The sequence below is a fragment of the Oreochromis aureus genome, linkage group 18 (assembly GCF_013358895.1).
Source record: "Oreochromis aureus strain Israel breed Guangdong linkage group 18, ZZ_aureus, whole genome shotgun sequence".
Taxonomy (NCBI): domain Eukaryota; kingdom Metazoa; phylum Chordata; class Actinopteri; order Cichliformes; family Cichlidae; genus Oreochromis; species Oreochromis aureus.
In genome coordinates, this window is record NC_052959.1 from 19330723 (window position 1) to 19351968 (window position 21246).

Here is a 21246-nt window from a genome sequence, read left to right on the forward strand (position 1 = left end):
TACAGCCAGGCTCGTGTTTTCATTAGGGTTTCCAGTGCCTTTGCAAATCCCTTCAGTTCAAGCCAAAAAGATGACACATTGTCATCAGCGCCACACCTTTTTTCATGGCTATCTAAAGCAGAAGGGGTGCCCATATCTCCCAACAATCCATCAGCTGCCTAATACCACACAGAAGGACACAGAGATGTTTCTGCATTGTGCCACTTTTAGTAGGAATCTACCTTTCCATCCTTTTGTTCAGACCACAGTTATGAAGAAATAAAGTGTACACTAGAAGTAAAATTTTCTATTTCATCTGGAATCCTCCATAAAAAGAAAAGGCATCCAGCACAAGATATTAAAATATTTCTTTCATACGTTTTGGTTTTGATATGACATGTAAGAAAGTCATGTATCTCCCTATCACATCTTCATGTCCACTTTAGCATATATGCATGAATTTCAGTAGCTAGTCTTTCATGGTTACTGGGCCTTTTATGGTGACCAGTACTGATAGATATTGCTACCCCTTGCTTCCAAGGATGTGGAGGGTAAACTACCTTATATGTCTTCAGTTTTCTCCATAGTACACTTTCCTTGAAAGAGAAAGAAAAGTTCATATAAATGTAAAAATAATAATAATAATAATCAAAAATGTAGATAAAAGTTCAAATCAGAGGAGACAAACAAATAAAAGTTTGAAAGGAGAAAAGGGAAAGGCCAAAGGAGAACTTCTTACATACTTAGTGTATGTGTGAGATCCATGTGAACAGCCAATGTTATCGTCCTCTGGTTATGTTCTCCAAAGGCTCCTGGACCTCCATTATTCCTTAAGTCCTTGTTATTATGACTCTCCTGCACACTAAAAAGTGTTAGTTTAACAATTAGGCAAATATGATGTACTGTGAGGAAAATGTTTAACAATTACACCATTACCATAATAATTTGCATGATACAAGTTTTGTTTGTTTTTTTTAATGGTGGAAAGTGCGCTGGAGACATAAACTTTCACATTGCACCTTGACTGTAATTAATTTTAAATGCAATCCTGCACCGCTCTCGACCTTTTTCCCCACACTCAAAGAAACCGGAACAACTTTATCGGCACTTCCGGTTTCCAAAAAGAGACGATGTCGCCGTCTTCATTTAATTTTGTCGACGCTAAAGACAAATTTACGGTAAGAAAACACAGAACTTCAGCAACGTATAAAAATATGTGCAGTTATATATTTTGTATCACAGTTAAAATCCTAGCCTGGGTTTGTTAGTGTAGCATGTCGCGTGTTGTTACCATAACAGATGAAGCTAAGCTAACACAGACGCTAACCAACGATGCCGTTTGTTTCATAAATGTTTTCTAATTCTCCTTCTTCTACTTCTTCTTCACACAATCTCAGGCGTCTGCCGTCCAGGCTTTGACTGGAAAAAGCATCAAACCTTTGATCAGTATTTTTAACCAGATCCCCGGCAAGTAAGTGAAGTTGTTAGTTCTTGCTAACTCTAATGTATTGTAATTATTTCTGTTGGCTATTATACTCTATAATAATGGAGGAAGGGATGCAACTTTACTGATCGCTTGTTTTTCTCACATTACAGTGAGGCGGAAAAGAAGACAACCCTCGATCAGGCTCTGAGGGGAGTTCTTGGTGATCTGATTGTAAGAAATGCTTTTTGTTTGTTTGTTTCTAGTACGCGTTTGTTCAATTTTTTTTTAATTAAATTACCCTCAAAATCCTCAAACGATATATTCAAATGTTTCCAGGTTGAGCAAAAGACGAGGTGTGATGACTACCTAGCTCTCATTTACCTGAGCATTGATGGCGTTACAGAAGGTATGTTACTCAACTAGGGGTCTCATAAGTAGATCCAGGTGATACACTGATTTTTAAGATTACAAAAAAAAAAAAAAATAGTTTATTCCTTTTGTGCCGGGAAAGAAACCTGTACCATAAATAAAAACTAAAAACACTTTTTGATTAGTGTTTTAGCTCTTTAGTTCTCTATCTTTGAACATTCAGCCAGTGCAAAAATCTGTGACACAACATATAAATATCAGCCACTGCCTTGTGAATGCCAAGTTATTTCCTATTATTCTCATAGCATACATCACTCAAAATGAGCACATAGTAGCATGTGGCTGATATATGTGTGCGTCCCAATTGATACCATACTTTTATAGCCAAAGAAAATCCTTTTTGGACATACATGTGTGAGAAATCCCTATTGCACATCTACTGAGGCAATTTGGCAGGTCTGTTATGCTGGGGGGGGGGGGGTAGTACAGATATGCTTCTGATCCACTTGCCCCTATTTATTAAAAGCATACATTTTGCAAGCAGACTGCTAAGGTAATCTTCTGTAAGTCTTAGAGACAATGTGTCATGTATGAAGAAACTTAAAAGACTTGTGGTCCACTGCAGGTATCTGTTCTGCTACGACCCCTTTCGTCCTGCTGGGAGACGTGCTGGACTGTCTTCCTTTGGACCTGTGTGACAAAATCTTCTCTTTTGTCGAAGAGAACGTCTCCACCTGGAAATCGGTAAATAAATTCCAGCTATTGAGTAAAGGCCCCCACAAATTTGTCCTGCGTTGATCACATGTTTACCAAAGCTGTGCTCTATTTTTCTTACAGAACTCCTTTTACACTGCAGGGAAGAATTATTTATTGAGGATGTGCAATGGTAAAGAGGTTATCTCATCATTTTGTGACATATGAAGCTTTTTATCTTTAAAATGCAGAGCAGTGTATTTTCCTGTCTGTGTAGATCTCTTAAGGAGGCTGTCCAAATCTCAGAACACAGTTTTCTGCGGGCGAATCCAGCTCTTCCTGGCACGTCTCTTCCCTCTGTCTGAAAAATCAGGTAAGAACAGCAGTATTTTATCATTATAAATAAATAAACCAACATAAACCTTTTGAAGATGAGGTTTGCAATCATTCATGGCACTCTGGCAACCCCATTCACAGCTTCTCTGATCGAGTGATTGTTCTTTTTATTTTGTTTGCTTTCCAGGTCTAAATCTCCAGAGCCAGTTTAATCTAGACAATATAACAGTGTTCAACAAAAATGAACAAGAAAGCACTCTCGGCCAGAAGGTAAAGATCTGATTCTGACCCTGAGCACTTTAGAAGTAATCAAAAACTGTGAATGTTAAATGTGTTACTGTGTTTATAGCACACAGAAGAAAAGGAGGATGGTATGGAAGTGGAGGAAGGAGAAATGGGAGAGGATGATGGCCCTGCACCGAGGTAAGTTAAAGGCTTTCTCAAGAATAAATCACAAGGTTTGTTTCTTTCGTTTATTTGTTGAAGTAAACATTTTGATTGGCCCTTTATCTGGTTTAATTGTTATTGCAGCTCCATTCCAATCGACTACAACTTGTACAGAAAGTTCTGGACACTGCAGGACTACTTCAGAAATCCAGTGCAGTGTTACGATAAATTCTCATGGATGACATTCCTTAAGGTAATGCACCTTACTACAGATGCCTTTCCTCCTCATTTTTAAGATGGCAAGTATCGAAGTAGATGATTAAAAGTCATCGATCACTTTTTTGTCCTACGCAGTACTCAGATGAGACTCTAGCAGTATTCAAAAGCTATAAGCTGGATGACATGCAGGCCTCTAAGAGGAAGCTGGAGGAGCTGAGAGCATCAAGTGGAGAACATGTTTACTTTGCCAAGTTCCTCACAAGTGAGAAGGTGAGAAGACTTCATTTTAAATTTCCATGCTACACTAATTTAACCCATTAAAGCCTGAACCACAAAATAATTCCCAGAAAATTCACATTTTTTGAAACTTTCTTTTTTCAATATATTTGTTTGTTAATCTTAAAAAATCAAAAACACTATTCATCAAGGTATTCATCAAATGCGATATACTTGATGTTACAGGGTTAAGAGATTTAACACAGCGGTCCCCAACCTTTTTTGCGCCATGGACCGGTTTATGCCCGACAATATTTTCACGGACCGGCAATAAGGTGTCGCGGATAAATACAACAAAATAAAACTAGTGCCGGTACCGAAAAACAGAAGATTTATTCATAACACACGTGAAAAGACCCAGGAAAACCGAGTTAACGATAAAAACGATAACAAAACAACGCTGAAAACCGATAAAAACCCTGAAAACCATACATTTCACACCTGAGCCTCAACTCTCGCGGCCCGGTACCAAACGACTCACGGACCGGTACCGGTCCGAGGCCCGGGGGTTGGGGACCGCTGATTTAACACATCTACAGACTACATGTTCTAATTATTAAAATGTCTTAGGTGTTTGCTCTTTGTCTTTGCCTCAAGTGTTTTATGCATGTCTGATCATCCGTATCGGCTCCCGACCGCATGCCCTGCAGCTCACACTCACTCTCCTACATTTGCAAGTCTGCCTCACTCACAAGTCCTCTTGCAACATAATGTGCTAGTCCACATTGCCAAAGTTGTGTGTTGTTAAGCAGAACAGAGACTTAGTTTGTAAACCTCGAGGTTCTGGACCAAAACGGAGAACTGTTCTGTTGGGTAGGAGGAGAAAAACGGTAATGGCTGCCAGCTGTTTGCCTCTAAACAAAACTCTCATCAAACATGAACACTTGTTGATAAGGTTTTGTTGCCTTTGGAGTAATGCAGTGAGTTATTGTAAATTTGAGTAACATTAGTCATATCTTCACTTGTCAAACACAGGAAGGATAAAACATAGACACATAAACAGATGTTGAAATGGCTAACAATGTGTGGCGCTCTGACAAGTTAATGACGTTTGTTCCCTCACTGCTGCACTGCAGGCTCCATATCCATGGCATTTACTGCTTGTTTTGCTCATGCTGTGTCATTTGCTTTACATTTCTGAGTTTGTTGTATTTATCTACATGTCACTGATCTCCATTAAATATTTGTAAAGATTGGAGTTGAACATTACCTCACTTTGTTTCTTTTGTCTTTATCTCCAGCTGATGGACTTGCAGCTCAGCGACAGCAACTTCAGGCGGCACATACTGCTGCAGTACCTCATCCTCTTCCAGTACCTGAAGGGTCAGGTCAAGTTCAAAAGGTGAGCAGTGTCTCAGTGCTGACCGCGTAAATAAACTTGAATTTGTTTGATAAAGTATTGGTTATTCTCAAGTCTTATTTTTATTGTTTTTAATGTTTTTCTCCTCCTGCAGTTCCAGCTGTGTTCTGAATGATGACCAGGCTGCATGGATTGAAGAGACGACTAAACTGGTCTATCAGGTGAGTCCTAAGTTATGCTGGCACACACAAATGTAAATCTGTAAATCTATAAGAAATATAATAGTCAAACTCTCTATAGGATGAATTTTAATTTTAGTGGAGAAAAAAAATGTCACCCAACAAACCACCCTGAGGTTTGTGCTATAAAAGTATCAAAATGTCTCAGTTTTAACTGGTTGCAACAGGTGGCTGCTCCTCATTGAGCCTGGTTCTCCTGGAGGTTTCTTCCTGTTAAAAGGGAGTTTTTCCTTCCCGCTGTCACCAAGCGCTCGCTTATATCGGGTCGTCTGATTTTTCTGGGGTTTCTCTGAATTATTGTAGGGTCTTTACAATATAAAGTAAAGCACCTTGAGGTGATTGTTGTTGTGATTTGGCGCTATTGAAATAAAATTTAAATGAACTGAATTCAATTGATCATTTTGTAAGTTTAGGAGAAAACAAGCAAATTATTCCCAATTTTCATTTTTACTTTAACAAATATCAAGTTCATTTTCAGAAAAGCATTTAATCAAACAACTAACTCTGTGTGTGTCTGTGCTCATGCATGGGCTTGTCTGTATGTGCAGTTGTGTTTATGTGTCTGACACTGGTACTAATCTGTGTGAAACTTCATGAATCAGAGGTGGATAGCACATTTAAACACCAGAGTGTGTGTGTTTTAGTTTGAATAGATCACAGCTTGTTTTTTGTATCTTGTTTATATATCCCTTGGATTTTAGGTTAGTTTGTGAGCTAAAATCTCTGTCCCTGTGTGGGACAGGCACAAGAGGCACAGCACATTCAGTTCACAACAAACATGAATGTTTGCGTGAGTCAGTCTGTCAGTTTGATCTTCCTCTGTAAAAAAAAAAAAAAAAGAGTTTTTTGTTTTGTTTTTTTAATCACAGCGCGTAGAAGAGAAACAAAGGGAGTTTGGGTGACAGCCAAGTCAAGCATGTGATCCCAGATATTGTAAACATTAGCCACATTGTTTTGGGGGCATTGCCATTCAAAACTAACACACTGGGTCTTCAGTTTGCTCTTGCAGCCAGCAGCAGAACATTTGGCCTGATTTCCTCATATCTGACTTATGTTTTCATTCTTGAGAGGAAATGACTCTAAGGAAACTGCAGCTGTTCATTTGGAATTTAAAGTGGTGCTCCTGTGCTCATTCCCAAATGCATTTTTTTTCTACCATTTGGTCCGCTGTCTGCAACGAACCATTTCAGTTTCCTGTAGACTGGCCTCTTTTTAAGCCAATTTTCTTGTTTTTATTCCTCTCTGCTTTTATTATACTTAATTTTCCTTTTTGATAAAGTTTATAGTTGGGGGCTGGATCAGGTGACCCTGAATCCTCTTTTAGTTATGCGGAAGTAGGCCTAGGCTTCCCATTTCTTTTTCACTTACCTTGTGCTATATAAGCACCTCTGTGTTTATACACTACTCCGCATTTCCAGTGTGTTTTGTCCTGTCTTCGTTCCCCCACCCCTAAAGAGTGGCAGCCTGGTTCTGCTGGAGGTTTCTTCCTGTTAAAAAGGAGTTTTTCCTTCCCGCTGTTGCCAAATACTTGCTCATACGGTTGTGTGATTGTTGGGGTTTTCTGTGTTATTGTAGGCTCAGGGCCTTACAATATAAAGCACCTTGAGGCAACTGTTGTCATTTGGCCTCACCGAAGCCTGAGCTTTTTGCTCGCAAGAATTACTGGTGTGAAGTTAATATTTAAACTTTGGCCACGTTTAATATGCACCACTGTTACAATATATGAATGTATATGAAAACACTAGGAAAACCCTATTAGGCTCAATCTAAGTGGATGTCACAACAGGCTGTAAATCCTAATTTTCTGATCTGTGAAGGAAAAAAAACAGAAATGGTCCTTTCTCATATTTTGTGCTCACCTACTATGTAAAAAGAAAACAATGGTGAATCATGACTTTCTGTTATAAATCCCCTTTAATCTGTGCTCTGCTCTTGCAGCTGCTGAGGGAGATTCCTCCTGATGGTGACAAGTTTGCTGCCATGGTTGAGGTAAGCCATGCTTTGGGAATACCAGTATGATTAAATGAAGCTTTTGTTTATGCGCTCACAGCTTGTCAAGTCTTTTGTTCTCTATACACTGGTCCCACTATAAATGTTCATTATCTCTGACAGCACATCCTCAACACAGAGGAGAACTGGAATGCCTGGAAAAACGAAGGATGTCCGAGCTTTGTGAAAGAGAGGTAGAGCAGTGTAATGTTTTGAAGTAGCTGTTCCAGATAATCATTTTAATTGATTTAGGGTTTAGACAGTTTTTACAGCAGCATAGAATTCTGGATAGCATGCCAAAATAACAGGTGGTCCCACTTGTTTTCCTCTTTAACAGAACAGTAGATGACAAGCCCAAAAGACCCACAAGGAAAAGACAAGCTCCAGAAGACTTCCTTGGAAAAGGGCCAGACCGGAAGATTTTTATGGGAAAGTAGGTGCTTGAATCTGGGGATGGGCTGGTGGAGTGGTGTGAAGTGTGGTTTGGTTTTTTTGTCGGTCTCAGATTTTCCCTCTGTATTGGTGTCCATCCTGCTGAAGTATTGTTGGAAATTTAGTGAAACTGTAAATGTTCTTCTCTTCTTTGCTAGTGATGAGTTGACTCGGCTGTGGAACCTCAATCATGACAACATGGAGGCCTGCAAGTCAGACAGCAGGTTGGAAAAGTCCTGAAATGAGTTCACGTTTGGCTTTTTATATATACACCCTACTAGGGCTGCACGATTAATCGTTAAAAAATCGCGATCTCGATTCATACTTATGTGCGATCTCATTTCCAAATGACAACGATTAAAAAAAAAAAAAAAAGACGACGACGATTGTACCGCATTTTGATCCGGGATGTAATCTGCATGAAAACAAGCGCTCCCTCTTCCTGCTCAACAAATGACAAGGGCGGAGCCTTATACCACGTGATACAGAAGCTGTGCTGTGATGCTCAAATTGGCAGGGAAAAAACAACGGAGAACACGTCAGGGATGACGAGAAAGTGACAGGAGAAAATTCGTCCCGGTCAACCAGCCAAACATCAATAACGGGAACCTTATACAGCGCTTCCTTATACACGTCGAACTCCTGCAGGCACAAAGAAATTACGGAGGCTGTTACTTATCACCTGACCAAAGATATATCAACACTGTGCAAAACCAGGGATTTAGGAAAATGATCAACACCCTAGACAAACGCTACACAGTGCCGTCCCGCAACTATTTTTCTATTGTTGCATTACCTGCTCTATACACGCAGTGTCGAGCAACGGTGGAGACGGATTTACAAGCAGTACAACATTTTGCGGCAACCACAAAATGTGAGGCATTTATTGTTTTTGTTTATTTATTTTTTTTATGTTCAGTTTCAACTGTTACGAAGTTGATGTGCAGTTAATAAGTGCAATAAATATTTATATTGGAAAAGAAAATCGTGAGAGAATCGTGATCTCAATTCTAAGCAAAAAAATCGTGATTCTCATTTTATGCAAAATCGTGCAGCCCTACACCCTACATTTGTCATTTTAAAACTGTGGCCTTTCTTTCAGAGAGTTCATGCCGTCATTGGATGAATTCTTTGCAGAAGCTATTGAACAGGCCGACCCAGCCAACATGGTCGAGGAGGAGTACAAGTAAGATGGCTTTTACAAAACCTTTCTTAACCATGGAGGGGGGAAATCCAGTATTCAATCTCCTACCAGAGACTTATTTTTAATTTTATTTCTTTTATTTACTTTACATATATTTACTATTTTTCTGATGTCTTTTATGTCTAATCCTGTAAATCCTTGTAGGGTTGTGCGAAATGCAAACTATGGCTGGCGGGCTTTGAGGCTGCTGTCCAGGAGAAGTCCACACTTCTTTCAGCCAACAAACCAGAAGTTTAAGAGCCTGGCAGACTACCTCGACAGCATGGTCAGCAAGTTGGCCAAAGAGCTACCAGTAAGGATTTTATTTTATTAAAAAAACAAAAACAAACTGGGAGTTTCCATGAGTCCATTAACCCACTGACTTTTTTTTTCTCCGTTCATGAAGAAGGACATCCCATCTGAAGAAATAAAGACAGGAGAAGAGGATGACGACGATAATGGAGACAATCTGCTCAAAGACAGCAATGACAGTAAGTCGTCACGTGTTCTGTATTTCACTCTAGATGTTTCTGACTTCACATATATTTACGTGTGTAAGCACTTAGACAAGGAAACTGTTATTATTATTAGATCATCCAAACGAAGGACCAGTGAGCTCATGTCATGATGAGGTTCACAAGAATCACTACTCCTCCTACAGTAATATTTAGAATTTAATCAGACTTACAGTTAAAGATCAACTAATGTGTCTTCAGCTGTGCTTAAGGTCAAGGTCACCTTTGTTGTTACACAGGTGCAGGAATCACTACACCTTGATTGTCATGATTATAAATTGAGTGTTTGTGTGTATTTAGACACAAATTCTGTCATTGGGTTAATAAAGTCTTGAGCTACATTTGGTTCCCATGAAGAATGATATCACCCAGCATGAGATTTCTCGATGTTGGTAGATTTTGCATGCACAAAATGAACGAGAAAGAATCAAAATGAAACACCAAATGATGTGATGGCTTGAAATATCGCTTTGGCACACGTGTTGCAAACCAGTATTGTGATGTTAGGAGGTGACGATCAGGATCTTAGTGATCATGATCATGGAGGAAATAGTCCTATAGGTTGGGGACTTCCTGTCACCATTATTCCAATATCAGTAATATGGCCAATGTTATGACATGATTTCATGCTTTTTATTGCATGTATTTTTTTCTATTGACCATGTTGTCATAAATCTCCTGACAATTTCATCTGGTGGAGAATTGTTTTAATTTGTCCCGGATGTGACTGTTTGACTTTCGGTGGATTTTAATTCTATTAGTTTGTTCAATACGGCCGACCAATTACATGCTTCATATGTTACGCTAACCTGTGGTCGATTGTTGGATTTCAATGAGGTCAGTGTTCTAAATCAAACAATCAAGATGTGATTGAAGTCGAAGACAAAAGTATTCCATCCACTGTAGTTAATGGAATAGAGGTTCAGATGTAACTGGAGCGGCTCGTTCCCTGGAAGCTGATCACTGAAAGCCTTGATGTAAGAGCCAAAGATTTTTCAATGCAAGCGAAAGAAGCCATCATTAGGTTGAAGAGGCAAAATAAATTGTAGCATTTAGTGATGTCTGTTTGAGATCCAGGTATTAAAAACAGTAAATTTAAAATTGTTAGTTTGTCTGATTTAATGTTGAGCCTCGGAGAAACTGAAGGAGCAAATGGGGGATTATTCATAAAAAATAGCTGTTAAACCTCTTGAATTGTAGCTGAAACTCTATACTTCAATCACATTCTGATTGACTTTAAACCCACTGTGGTTTGTTTAGAGAGTTAAATTACAAAAATTGTGTCAAAATTGTATCTATGGACATGACTGTATCAGAAAGAGCAAGTGTTAATGATTTAACTTGTACTACTGTATATGAAAGTGATATCAGTGAACTAAAATGCAAAATACTGGACTGTGAAACAGAATTTGCCTCTGTGCTTTTCCCATTAGTTACATTGAATATGCAATGTTATTATCAGTATGTTTGCTTTTCCCTCTTTCATACGCTTAATTTAAGATGATGAAAGCGTGACCCTCAGTTCCAGCTTCACACATATTTCCATCTAAATGTCTTCAACCCAACTTGACCTCTGTATTTTACAAGCTCCCACTTCCCACGATGAAATCAGTTTATTGTGTTAGCAGTTTCAACCCTGGAGCAGAGGGCTATTTATATCCTTCCTCTTCCAATTTCTTCAAGGTCCGAGCATTCAGAGCAAACTTGTGACGAACCAGCAGATGGATGACGTAGCAGCCAAACTGGGCGCTCAGTGGAAGAACCTCGCTTCTCATTTGGAGATGAAGGCGGCCGAGTTGCGAGAAATCGAAACGGACAGCGAAGACGTCGACATGCAGGCCAAACTGCTGCTGGTGGCCTGGCAGGACAGAGAGGGAACACAAGCTACTGTGGAGAACCTGGTCGCAGCTCTGAATGCCACAGGTTTCTCCCAGATTGCAGACGGCCTCAGTGAGGCTTAAAATCTGTATTTCCATAACATTGTTCCACTTTTTTTAAACCAAAATGTTGCGAACTAGTTTTTATATGTCATATATTGTGTTTTTTTTCCCCCACTGTAGAGAATTCAATAAATGTTTTCTCCTTGTAAAAAGTTTGGTAGCACGTTTGTTTTGATACACAACAATCTCATTTTGGTGTAACACTTTATTTTCACCACCTATGAAAGGAGTTCAGTCAATAAGTTATTACAGAGAGTTGACGTTCAGGCCTTACAGACTGTGGCAGGGTGATCAGGAAACCTGCACGGAGAAACAAGGTGAAGCACAGCATTTTTTTTTTTTTTTGTAAAGGTACAGATTAAAGTCTGAGATCCGCATCAGCAAGAACGATGTTCAAAAGCTTATTGAGCAAACCATCACGGTTGAAGCTCAAGCCTTTATTAAACCGCACACAGTTCACCACAAGGGCAACATGTTCTGAACCGTTTCCCCACACACTTCCCTGAAAAGAGCATTAGTGAAGATTTGGCAGAAAGAACCTCATCTGTCAATACATTTGAGAACAATTACAGGAGATGATGTGAGCCAAGCACTTAAAAGACCTGAGATTGAACCCAAATTACCCCGAGGGGGCCAACAGGTGAACAAGGGCAAGTCTTTACAGTGTTTTGTAATACGTCAGAGACGATACAAGCCAGAATGTCGAGAACAGCTTGGCTAGGCATTTCTGTACAAGATTAAATGACTAGAGAGAAACATTTTGCTTTAATGATATGAGCACCTTATCAAAGGCTTTAAAAAATATACAATGTGTATAAAACATTTAATGAAACTGCAGCGCTAGACTCAAAAACCTCTTAAGGATCCAGTCCAGAGATTGCCTCTCATCATCTCTCCATTTTCAAAGCCCACTGTGGTTGAATATTTAACACCATTTGACAGAATTTGTTTTACAAGCATCTGTATTGGTTACAAAAGAAAACACAAAAAAAATAAAAATTAAGGTATTCAAATCTTTAAAGACACCAGTTTTATTGCACATCTATGCAGACAGTGCTTTGAAATGGCAATTTGTGTGTATATTGGATGTTGTCTTTGTCTTCTAAGAAGTCTGCCACAGCTATTGTTCCTCTTCAAGTATGTCCAGCCGCCGGGGGCCGTACAGTAGAACATACGCTATATGCCAGTCTCCACCACCTGACAGTCGCAGGATATCCTCTGGAGACACCACACTCACCTTGTCATCGTCAAACTTGACCCACTCATCTGTCAGAATGACACCAGAAGACAAGACACATGAAGCGCTTGCACAGTATAAATTGGGACTGATCGATGTCACGGTGCGTGTTGATTACTGTCACACAAATATGATTACCTTCTTTCCTTTTCACCCATCCCACATAGTGACCTGAGGAGCTTGAGCGGCCTTGGTGCGTCAGCACAGCCTGCAGGTCGTAGTAGCCACTGTTGTTGGAACCAAGGTCTACGAGAAGAAATCATGCCGTACCTTTAATTCTGACTCGTGATCGAAAGAGAAATATCCACACAGAAAAAAAAAAAAAAAAAAAAAAAAAAAACCATACTCAATCCAAAAATTTCACGACAAAAAAACCAAAACATAACCGTTTTGACAGGAAAATGAAAGACTAGTCCAGCAATTTATTTAAACGTGGAAAAACAGAGTTTGTACCATTCAAACAAGCTTGAAATATTTGGTATGAGCACCTTTATTCTTGGACAGCCTGAACCGTCTTTGGGAGCTCTCTTGTAATTTCTTTAAGGTGTCTTTAGGGATAGTTTTCCAGGCTTCTTGAAGGACATTTACACCTCTTTGGATGTTGACTGTCTTTTGTTCCATTCTCTGTCAAAATGATTCTACACTGCTTCAATAATGTTGAGGTCTGGACTCTGGGGAAGCCGATCCACGACTGATAGTTAGGGGTGGGTTTAAAACTAATCAATTTCCCTGATTCAAATTGATTTTAGTTTGAATAATGCAATATCGATTCATTAAATCGATTTTTAAATATAAATGTATTTTGCCAGAAAAACCACAATCTCAGGTTAAAGCTCACAAAACTATTTCAACAACCGCCAAACAGCTAAAACAGCAAACGATTAAAGAGCAGGTAAACGGTTTCCGCAAAAAGATGTAAACACAGAGCACGGATCCACCCCGTTCACCCGATGGCACGTATGCCGACATCCCGGGTGTTGAAAGCCAACGTCTTGCAGATTCTGAAGCTGCAGGTCACATCACACTTCCTGTACAGCTCTCTTTCTCTCAGTGTACTTCAAGACCAATTTACAATAAAAACAATCTGTTTTCTGCATTATTTGCTTGCTTATTATATACCAGTCCACCATTGTGTACAGTATTGTCGCCTGCTGTTTTTTGCTTTTAATAAAATGACCTCCGACAAGAAAGCCTAATTTCTGCTGTTCAATACAGAAGAAATGTAAACTTTTACAAATTTTGCCGAATTGCAAAACGCTTGGCTGTGTGTAATAAAACCTCTGTAACTTTGCTCTGCTTCACTTCAGCAGCATCAGGTAATGTTCATTTGTTGATTCATGGTTTTATTCAGTTTTTGATCTACTGCAGAATATTTTTAAGGTCATCTGCTATAAAAAGCCAGGCCAGGAAAATTTTCTTCATGTTTTTTTTGCATTTTATCCTCAGTTACTTTAACACAAAGGCATCTGCTTGATGCTCACATCTCTGATGAAGTCTCAGAAGTGTCAGCTTTCTATTTATAGCCTATAGAAATATATAAACAAATGTATATGTACTGATTAATGATCATCATTATATTATTTCTCTGAGTCAAAATTGAATAGAATCGAAGAGGGGATCAAATCCAGTCGGGGCCTTGTGAATCAGATCGAGTCAGTTATAGAAATCAGTGACGATACCCAGCCCTACTGATAGTGTTGCACTGTATTTTTCACTGCCATAGTGAAAAAGCTATCAGGCCCTTTCCAGACTGTAGAGATTCCCGTATATCGTGTTTTGAAACTTGCCATGTTTGTCTTCCATTTGTCCAGTTTCCCAAAAAAAATTTTTTAAGGACACCCTGTTGGTGCAAAAATACTATTTTATACCTGTCAAACTGTTATCTTTGGCATTTTTTGTAGATTCAATTGAACTTTGCTTAGTTGTCTGTTATGTGTAGACAATACTAGTTCATCACATGAGTTGGGCACCTTTTTTAAGCTCGAATGATTCATAAGTCAGTCTCACAAAAAAGCAAAAGTCCTGTACTGAATGTCCTTCTTTCTATGTGTAAATTGAGTGAAAAAGCAGCCAACGTCCCAAGATAAACCTTCAGAAAGCCTGGAGAACTGCTGCTCTGCCTGGCTCCTTGGAAACAGGGGCCATGACTCGAGACTTTGTCCAGTAAGGCAGGTGAATTTGTAACGCATTTACATTTTTTTTTTCATCTACTTCCAACACCTGAGTTCTTTAACTTACATTGTAAATGTATTTTATTCTACTCATGTAACAACATTTCCCGCACTACTGTCACAGGTACATACCCTCTGGGAACGAGAAAGGCTCATATTTCACTTCTTTTGCTGCTTCTGGCTTCTTCATCAACTAGAAAAGCAAAGCAAATAGAGTTTATGCTTTAAACAGGAGTTCATCTACTCCTAAATATGTGTAAATGTCATGGTGAGCTGTAGATCTGCTTTACCTTTTGCTGCTGTTTCTCTAGCTTCTTGTCCTCGACCTCCTTAAACTTTGACCTGATTGGTAACATCTTTTCCTGCAGCTCCGCAGTGCACAGCTCATAAACATCCAACATAAGCGGGAACTTGACATCCTAAAAAAAAATATACACAACATTTGAGACTTTAGACCCTCAGCTACTGTGAGCACTGTTAGAAAGAACTGCAGCTGAAGACAAACCTTTAGAACTTTTGCATTGACAGACTCCTTCTCTTTGTAGAAAAACCTGACCATCTGAACAGTCAAGTAAGCAGGCAGGCGGCTAAGTTTTGACTAACAGGAGGAAAGAAAACCAAAATAAATGTCATATTCGAGTCCGTATGTACAGGTGGCAGTTTCAAATGACAAAAAGGAATATAACAGCGAAAAGAGGACTTACGGATTTTATATACAGCGCATTTCTGTTCAGGGTCGGAGACATTTTTGTGATTTCTTCTTGCAGTCTCTGTTGGGGCAGAAAAATTATTAGAATTTTTTTTTTTTTTTTTTTTAAACAGCTTGATCAGCTGTCTTGTGATAAAACATATATCCTCTTTACTACACGAGCGTGTAACCACCAGTATCCTTGCACCTGTCCACTGCAAGCCATTTCATTTTCCACAAATCCTGCCAAATCTTCCAAGTTTGTGTGGTTTTTCCTTCTGATGAAATACGATTTCACCAACTCATCCATGTTGTAACCCATGCTGATTGACAGGTCGTGGCCCAAACAGCTGGAGTGTATCAGCATCTGCTAGAGGCATAACTGTGAGTCATGCCCCCTGCAGAGGTCCTCGAATGACACTGCAGGAGTTGGGTTTATTAAGGGTGGCCAGGAGTGGGAGTAAAGGGAGCTGTTGAGGAGCTTTATGGAGTGGTCTGGTAGATATCACCTCCTTGTGGACATCAGCAAGACAAAAGAGATGGTGGTTGATTTCCAATGTGAAAAAAAAAAGAACTGTGACTAAGCCCATTACCATTGTGTGAGGGGGCTGAAACAGTGGACCGCTACAGGCACTATGGTGTTCACGTCAATGGCAGACTAGACTTAAGGACCAACAGTGCTGCTGTGCGAAATGGGGTGAGCAGACGCTACTCTCTGAGGAAACTCAGGTTCTTCGTGTGTGCAGCAAAATGCTGGAGATCTTCTACCATCCTGTGGTAGTGAGTGCCATTTACTTTGCCGTTGTGTACTTTGCTGGGGGGCAGCATCAGTGCCAGAGATGCCCACACTACAACTAACTAATTCACAAGGCTCAAACCATCACTGGTCAGAATGTGGAAGTCTCTGAGTCAGTGAGGGATGGGAGGTCAATGAGAAACTGCTGTCCACCATGGACAACCCATGATACCAGCTCCACACTACAGAGGCAGCAGAGCTCATTCTCATTCAGACTGATTCAACCCCACTACCACAAAGACCACTTCAGGAAATCATTCCTACTATTCTCTATAAGACTGTATAATAATTCCTGTTCTGGGCAGGTAAAACACACGTGTCAGCAAGTAAGAAAAAACATTTTTCAACACAGATTTCTATACTATAGTTTCCTGCTGCAGTTTCTTATGTTTATAGTGTACATATTTTTTAATGACATCTGCGGTCGGTCTTATTTTTCTTTAACTTCATGTTTTTGTTTTGTTAAATCAATTTTGTATATAAATATTTTGCACTACCTCACATTATAAGCCCTTTACACTCAGGTTGTGGTACTACTTTTTAATACTTTTAAGATATTGCTTTTATTGTAGTATTGTGTTCTATTGTTTTCATGCCGTTGTAACACAGTAATTTACTTTGTGGGATCAATAAACTATCTGTCTTATTGGCCTGTTATGTAGCCCCAATTAGCTGATATGTGCCTGTGCACTACACTCATACAGTTTGTGAATGAATCATCTTAGCGTTAGCTCCTAACTGTAACCATAATAGGCAACTACTGACTTCAAAAATCCAACATGGTGGAGTCAAAACAAAAATGTTAAAGGTTCAAAATGTCCAGTCCAAAACCACTGTGTGATGTCACGGTGGCTATATGCATCTTTAATACCATCTATGCTTTGCACACAGACCTCATGATACATACCAGCCTTAGTCCTGTTGCCAGGTATTTCACTTCTTGGTTGATGAAGCAACTGAGCTGGAGCTGACTTTCCTTGCCCTTGATTGGTTCCTCCTCCTCGGACTCTGTGCATTTCATGCTGAATAGCAGAGTTAAGAAGAAGCCTGGCACATTAATTTCACCTCTGGATCTTATCTCATTACCAACAGCTATGAAAGAACAGCACAGTCTTTTAAAAGTGAAACTATACAACAAGTATTAAAGTGTACAAAGATTTGATTGACAAAGACATCAGAAGGATACCTAGTTTCAAATTCTACACCAAAATACTGGTCGATGAAGTTCTTCTTTGCAGAGGCAGAGGCAGCTCCACCCTCAGATTCAGTCTGAAGATTAAAAATAACAAAATTTTCTCATGAATTTATGAGACAGCCATAATTAGATTACAAAAAAAAAACAGATTTGGCAGTTTTTTAAGCATTACCTCCATGGCAGTCTCTCGTTCTAGTGGCTCCAGCTTTTGCTGAAGCACTCTCATCATCTGCAGCCAACATTCATTGGCATCCTGAATGAACAACAAAGCACAATAATGTCATGAATTTGCTGCCATTATGAGACTGAGTTTAAGTCACGTCGCATGGCTGATCAAATTTAACAACGCAGAACTGTAATTAAGAGTTTTTCACCTGCTGAAGGTACTGCCCCTGATCCCCCTTCTCAGCAAACTGTGGAAAGGCCATATGGAGGAACTGCAGCAAAATAATGGGAGGGAGGCTGGACGAGGTTTTATCCATAGTCTCATATAAATCACGAAGGGCTAAAAAACAAACAAACCATTTTATTTGTATCAGTAAATTCACGACATTAATAAGTCTATTTTTGGCATGCTTCACACCTGCTGTGATGTACTGAGATGGTGCATTTGCCCCTGAAGATCGCAGAGCACCTGAATACCTGTAGAGGGAGACGTGATGTGAACGACAATAAAAAAGAGTGGTGGTGAAATTATTCATAATCGTCTAAACATGTCACTGATAAACAGTAATAGCAGTAAAAATGACCTCTTGAGTGCAGTTTTGAGCTCTGGCACAGAGCGTAGACACTGCACTGTGGCATTCATGTAGCAGGTGTTGCCCAGGTTCGTCAGTCCACAAGGCAGCTCCATCTGACAATGACAACATTCACAGTGGGATAGGTTCATCTCAAGGTATAACACTACGTGTAGTTAAGGGATACATAAATTTAGTTTCATCGTAGATCTAGGACTGTGCAGAAGGGACAATACAGAATCAACACATCACATTGAGTCAACTTCTTCTTTATCAAGTATGGTCATCTGATCTGTTCTAGATACATAAACTGTCTTTATTTAAAAGCTCAAGTTTGTCGAACTCTGTCCTTACAATTCTTTTGGTACGCCCAATTTCAGAAACGGTAATGAGTTCACACGTCAAACCCCACAAATTCTATGAACCACTAAAGACGCTTTGCTCATTTCTTTAATTTGTTCGTCCCTCCTGCCTGTGACCCAGACATCAATCTCAGTACTTCATGTTGCTGGAGGAGCTTTAATAAAAGACGCACAAGAGTATCCTTTTTTGGAAGTACTAAATAAATAAGTAAATATAATTCAAAGCAGCCCTAAAAATAAAAAAATAAAGAATAAGGAACACTGCTACATCTGAAAGTGTAAAATACAGTTGCACTCAGGCAATGAGGAAAAAAAATTATGATGCATTTGTGCCAAACATGAGATATGAATAAAATCTCCTTTAAAATGGGACTCCGGAGGATGCATCTCTCTTTTGTTGTTGTTTTTTTTTTTTGGTTTTTTGTTTGCCCATTTCCATTTTAAAGACATTTATCCAGTATTTATCATGTGGAAGTTTGCGATTCATACTGTATTTTGAGTCTACTGCATATTTTCTCTTCAGGAAATAAATTATAAATTCATTACTACACCAAAACACCTAGCTTGCAAATTTCTCTCTGAGCCACACACAAAAAAAGTTTTTAGCAACTACATGATTCTGCACATTTAGTTTACCATTTTATACTTCATACTCAGTACATGAAATCCCAATTCAATCAATCACATCCACACTAAAAGCTGTAATTGTTATATTTGTTCACCCCACAGTGGCAATTTTCAGGATTACTCACCGCTGAGGCCAGCTGCTCCTCAGTCATGTCCTCTACAAACATGGGTCGGACTGCAGGCTCCTCGGGTAGGGCATCTGCTGAGCCCATCATCAGCAGAGTCATTCCCTTCAAAAAGAAGAAAAATATTCATTTCAGTAACTTATGTGACAATTTTGTGGTGAAGCTCCCGTAAAGAACCACTTGGTATATGCGGTACTCACATTTTTCAGCTTAATATTTCCCCACTCGTCATCCTAAAATTCAGATAAAACATTGATTAGCAACCTTAAAATGAATAAGGTTTACTCATCTTACCTTTAACTTTACCTTATCTGTTTCAAAACAAATGAAAAGACAAAACCAATCCTATAATTAATCAAAAAGTCCCTTTCATTTTTGTAAGAGCCATAGCACAACCTTGAAACTTAACCAAAACTAAGCATGTTTAAATTAAAGGAACTATATGCGCTGGTGTGGTTCTCTGAGGATCCCCTGTTCTACATTTTGGATGTTTATATTAGTACCTTGAGAGTGCCTCCCTTCACCATGACCTTCTGTCTGTCTGGCTGAACTCCTGTCAGGGCAAAGAGCTGCGCCTTGAACACCATGGGTGGTTCCTCAGTGTTGAGCTCTACTGCATCAAACTTCTCTTTGCCCCATTTCACATTTACTGAAAGAAACAGAAGCACTCAGTGTCAACATATTAGCCTTTCCTGGTTTGGGAAACCATGACATGACACAGCACCTCCTTAGCATCAGGGAAGTGCTCCAAGGAATAAGGCACCGGGGCAGTCCAGCTGACTGTCGGTGAATAAACACAAAGTGGGAGCCAACAAATATGCAACAGTCTGAATGTCTATGAACCGTAATAAAGGCGTTCATTAGCGATTATAGAAATCAGTATAAGATCACTGACACATAAAGAAAACAAACTGAGTGATCGCATGTCTTCAACTAGACGCAGTTGCAGTAAAGACGTATAACTGTACACTATGATTTAGCTAGCTTTGTTAGCAATGCTATCCTTCATAGTAAAAGGCACAAGTGCTCCCAATTATGCTAAAAAAAATTGTAGGAAAATGTCTTCAGCGGGTAAAAGCACAATTAAAGTGGTGACATTGCGGTGAGAATCGGTAGCTTTACATAATTAGTTAACCCACCTTACTTATTACCTGCTAACTGGGTAACTAAGCTAGCTGACAGCAGCAGTAGCTCAGTTAGCTTGGACAGCTTTTTCACGCACTCGGTTAACAATGTTAACAAACAGCGAACCGGATACAGTGGTGTAACAATTCTGTGCGCTTCCCTGTTTCAAAGAAGTGTCTTCTGAAATAACTCTACCACTAGTCTAAGAATAAGATGCTATCAAGATAGCATGCTAACGGTTGTAGGCTAAATGCAAATCATGCTACACACAGCTAAGCTAACATGCTAATGTAATTTATGTTGCCGCACTAAAAACACGTGTAAGGGTTCCCGATTTTAAAGTATTTTCCCCTTGGTGATAATCATGCTGTATTAAAAGTACTTTACCTGTAAACACCGGCATATTTAGAAACCTTTAATATCCTCAGCTCGCTATTTTTCCTGTTTCGGTCCACTGGGGCGCGAATGAAGAGTTGCTAGTTCTCGGACTGAACTTCATTCAAACAGAATGACGCTGCAACAACACGCTGGGAACTTATCGATGCGCTCTGACATCTGCTAGTCGTCCTGCTGGCCTGCAGCAACATCCGACATACACACACCCAGATCATTCAAGACTTCATTAATTACAGTATTTATAAGTCAGGCCTGTAACTACACGGATTCCCAAGTGTGAGTGAATGATAGTTATCTCACAGCAAAAAGTGCACTGCTCTCACTGCGACACCATAAATAGACGAACTTTGGGCATGGAGCCCCTTTGTTCCTTCCACTCCATTTGATTAAAAAACACAAAGTAATTTTTTTAGAATATAAAAGCACAAAACTACAATTAATTGTGCCAGTATGGTTTAGTGGTTAAGCAGAAGACCAATATGCTGAAACCTTGTGCAAAGGCCT

The 21246-nt window shown here is 39.4% G+C and overlaps 2 protein-coding genes across 3 annotated transcripts; one reads left to right on the forward strand and one right to left on the reverse strand.

Annotated features, from left to right (window-relative positions):
- The first annotated feature begins 1050 nt into the window (after window positions 1-1050).
- Window positions 1051-11435, forward strand: thoc1 (THO complex 1). Its single transcript, XM_031734740.2, has 21 exons — window positions 1051-1157; window positions 1377-1450; window positions 1576-1636; window positions 1742-1811; window positions 2400-2518; window positions 2612-2660; window positions 2745-2840; window positions 2991-3073; window positions 3153-3226; window positions 3335-3443; window positions 3545-3679; window positions 4927-5027; window positions 5140-5206; window positions 7163-7213; window positions 7337-7407; window positions 7551-7646; window positions 7804-7869; window positions 8748-8831; window positions 8994-9141; window positions 9235-9319; window positions 11027-11435. Exons 1-21 carry the CDS (start codon window positions 1110-1112, stop codon window positions 11302-11304), a joined length of 1965 nt encoding a protein of 654 aa, XP_031590600.2. The 5' UTR covers window positions 1051-1109; the 3' UTR covers window positions 11305-11435.
- A 38-nt stretch (window positions 11436-11473) lies between these two features.
- Window positions 11474-21030, reverse strand: usp14 (ubiquitin specific peptidase 14 (tRNA-guanine transglycosylase)). 2 transcript variants are annotated; one of them, XM_031734738.2, is made up of 16 exons: window positions 20734-21030; window positions 19725-19870; window positions 19422-19454; window positions 19222-19326; window positions 18120-18223; window positions 17954-18012; window positions 17745-17875; window positions 17543-17623; window positions 17362-17444; window positions 17083-17197; window positions 15396-15461; window positions 15197-15289; window positions 14982-15110; window positions 14824-14884; window positions 12659-12766; window positions 11474-12549 (listed from the first exon to the last, which is right to left on the reverse strand). In XM_031734738.2, the coding sequence occupies exons 1-16, from the start codon at window positions 20747-20749 to the stop codon at window positions 12404-12406; spliced, it is 1476 nt and encodes a 491-aa protein (XP_031590598.2). In that variant the 5' UTR covers window positions 20750-21030; the 3' UTR covers window positions 11474-12403. The 2 variants fall into 2 exon arrangements, with proteins under 2 accessions (XP_031590598.2, XP_039458439.1); XM_039602505.1 differs by lacking the exon at window positions 20734-21030 and adding an exon at window positions 20361-20502.
- Window positions 21031-21246: the final 216 nt, after the last annotated feature.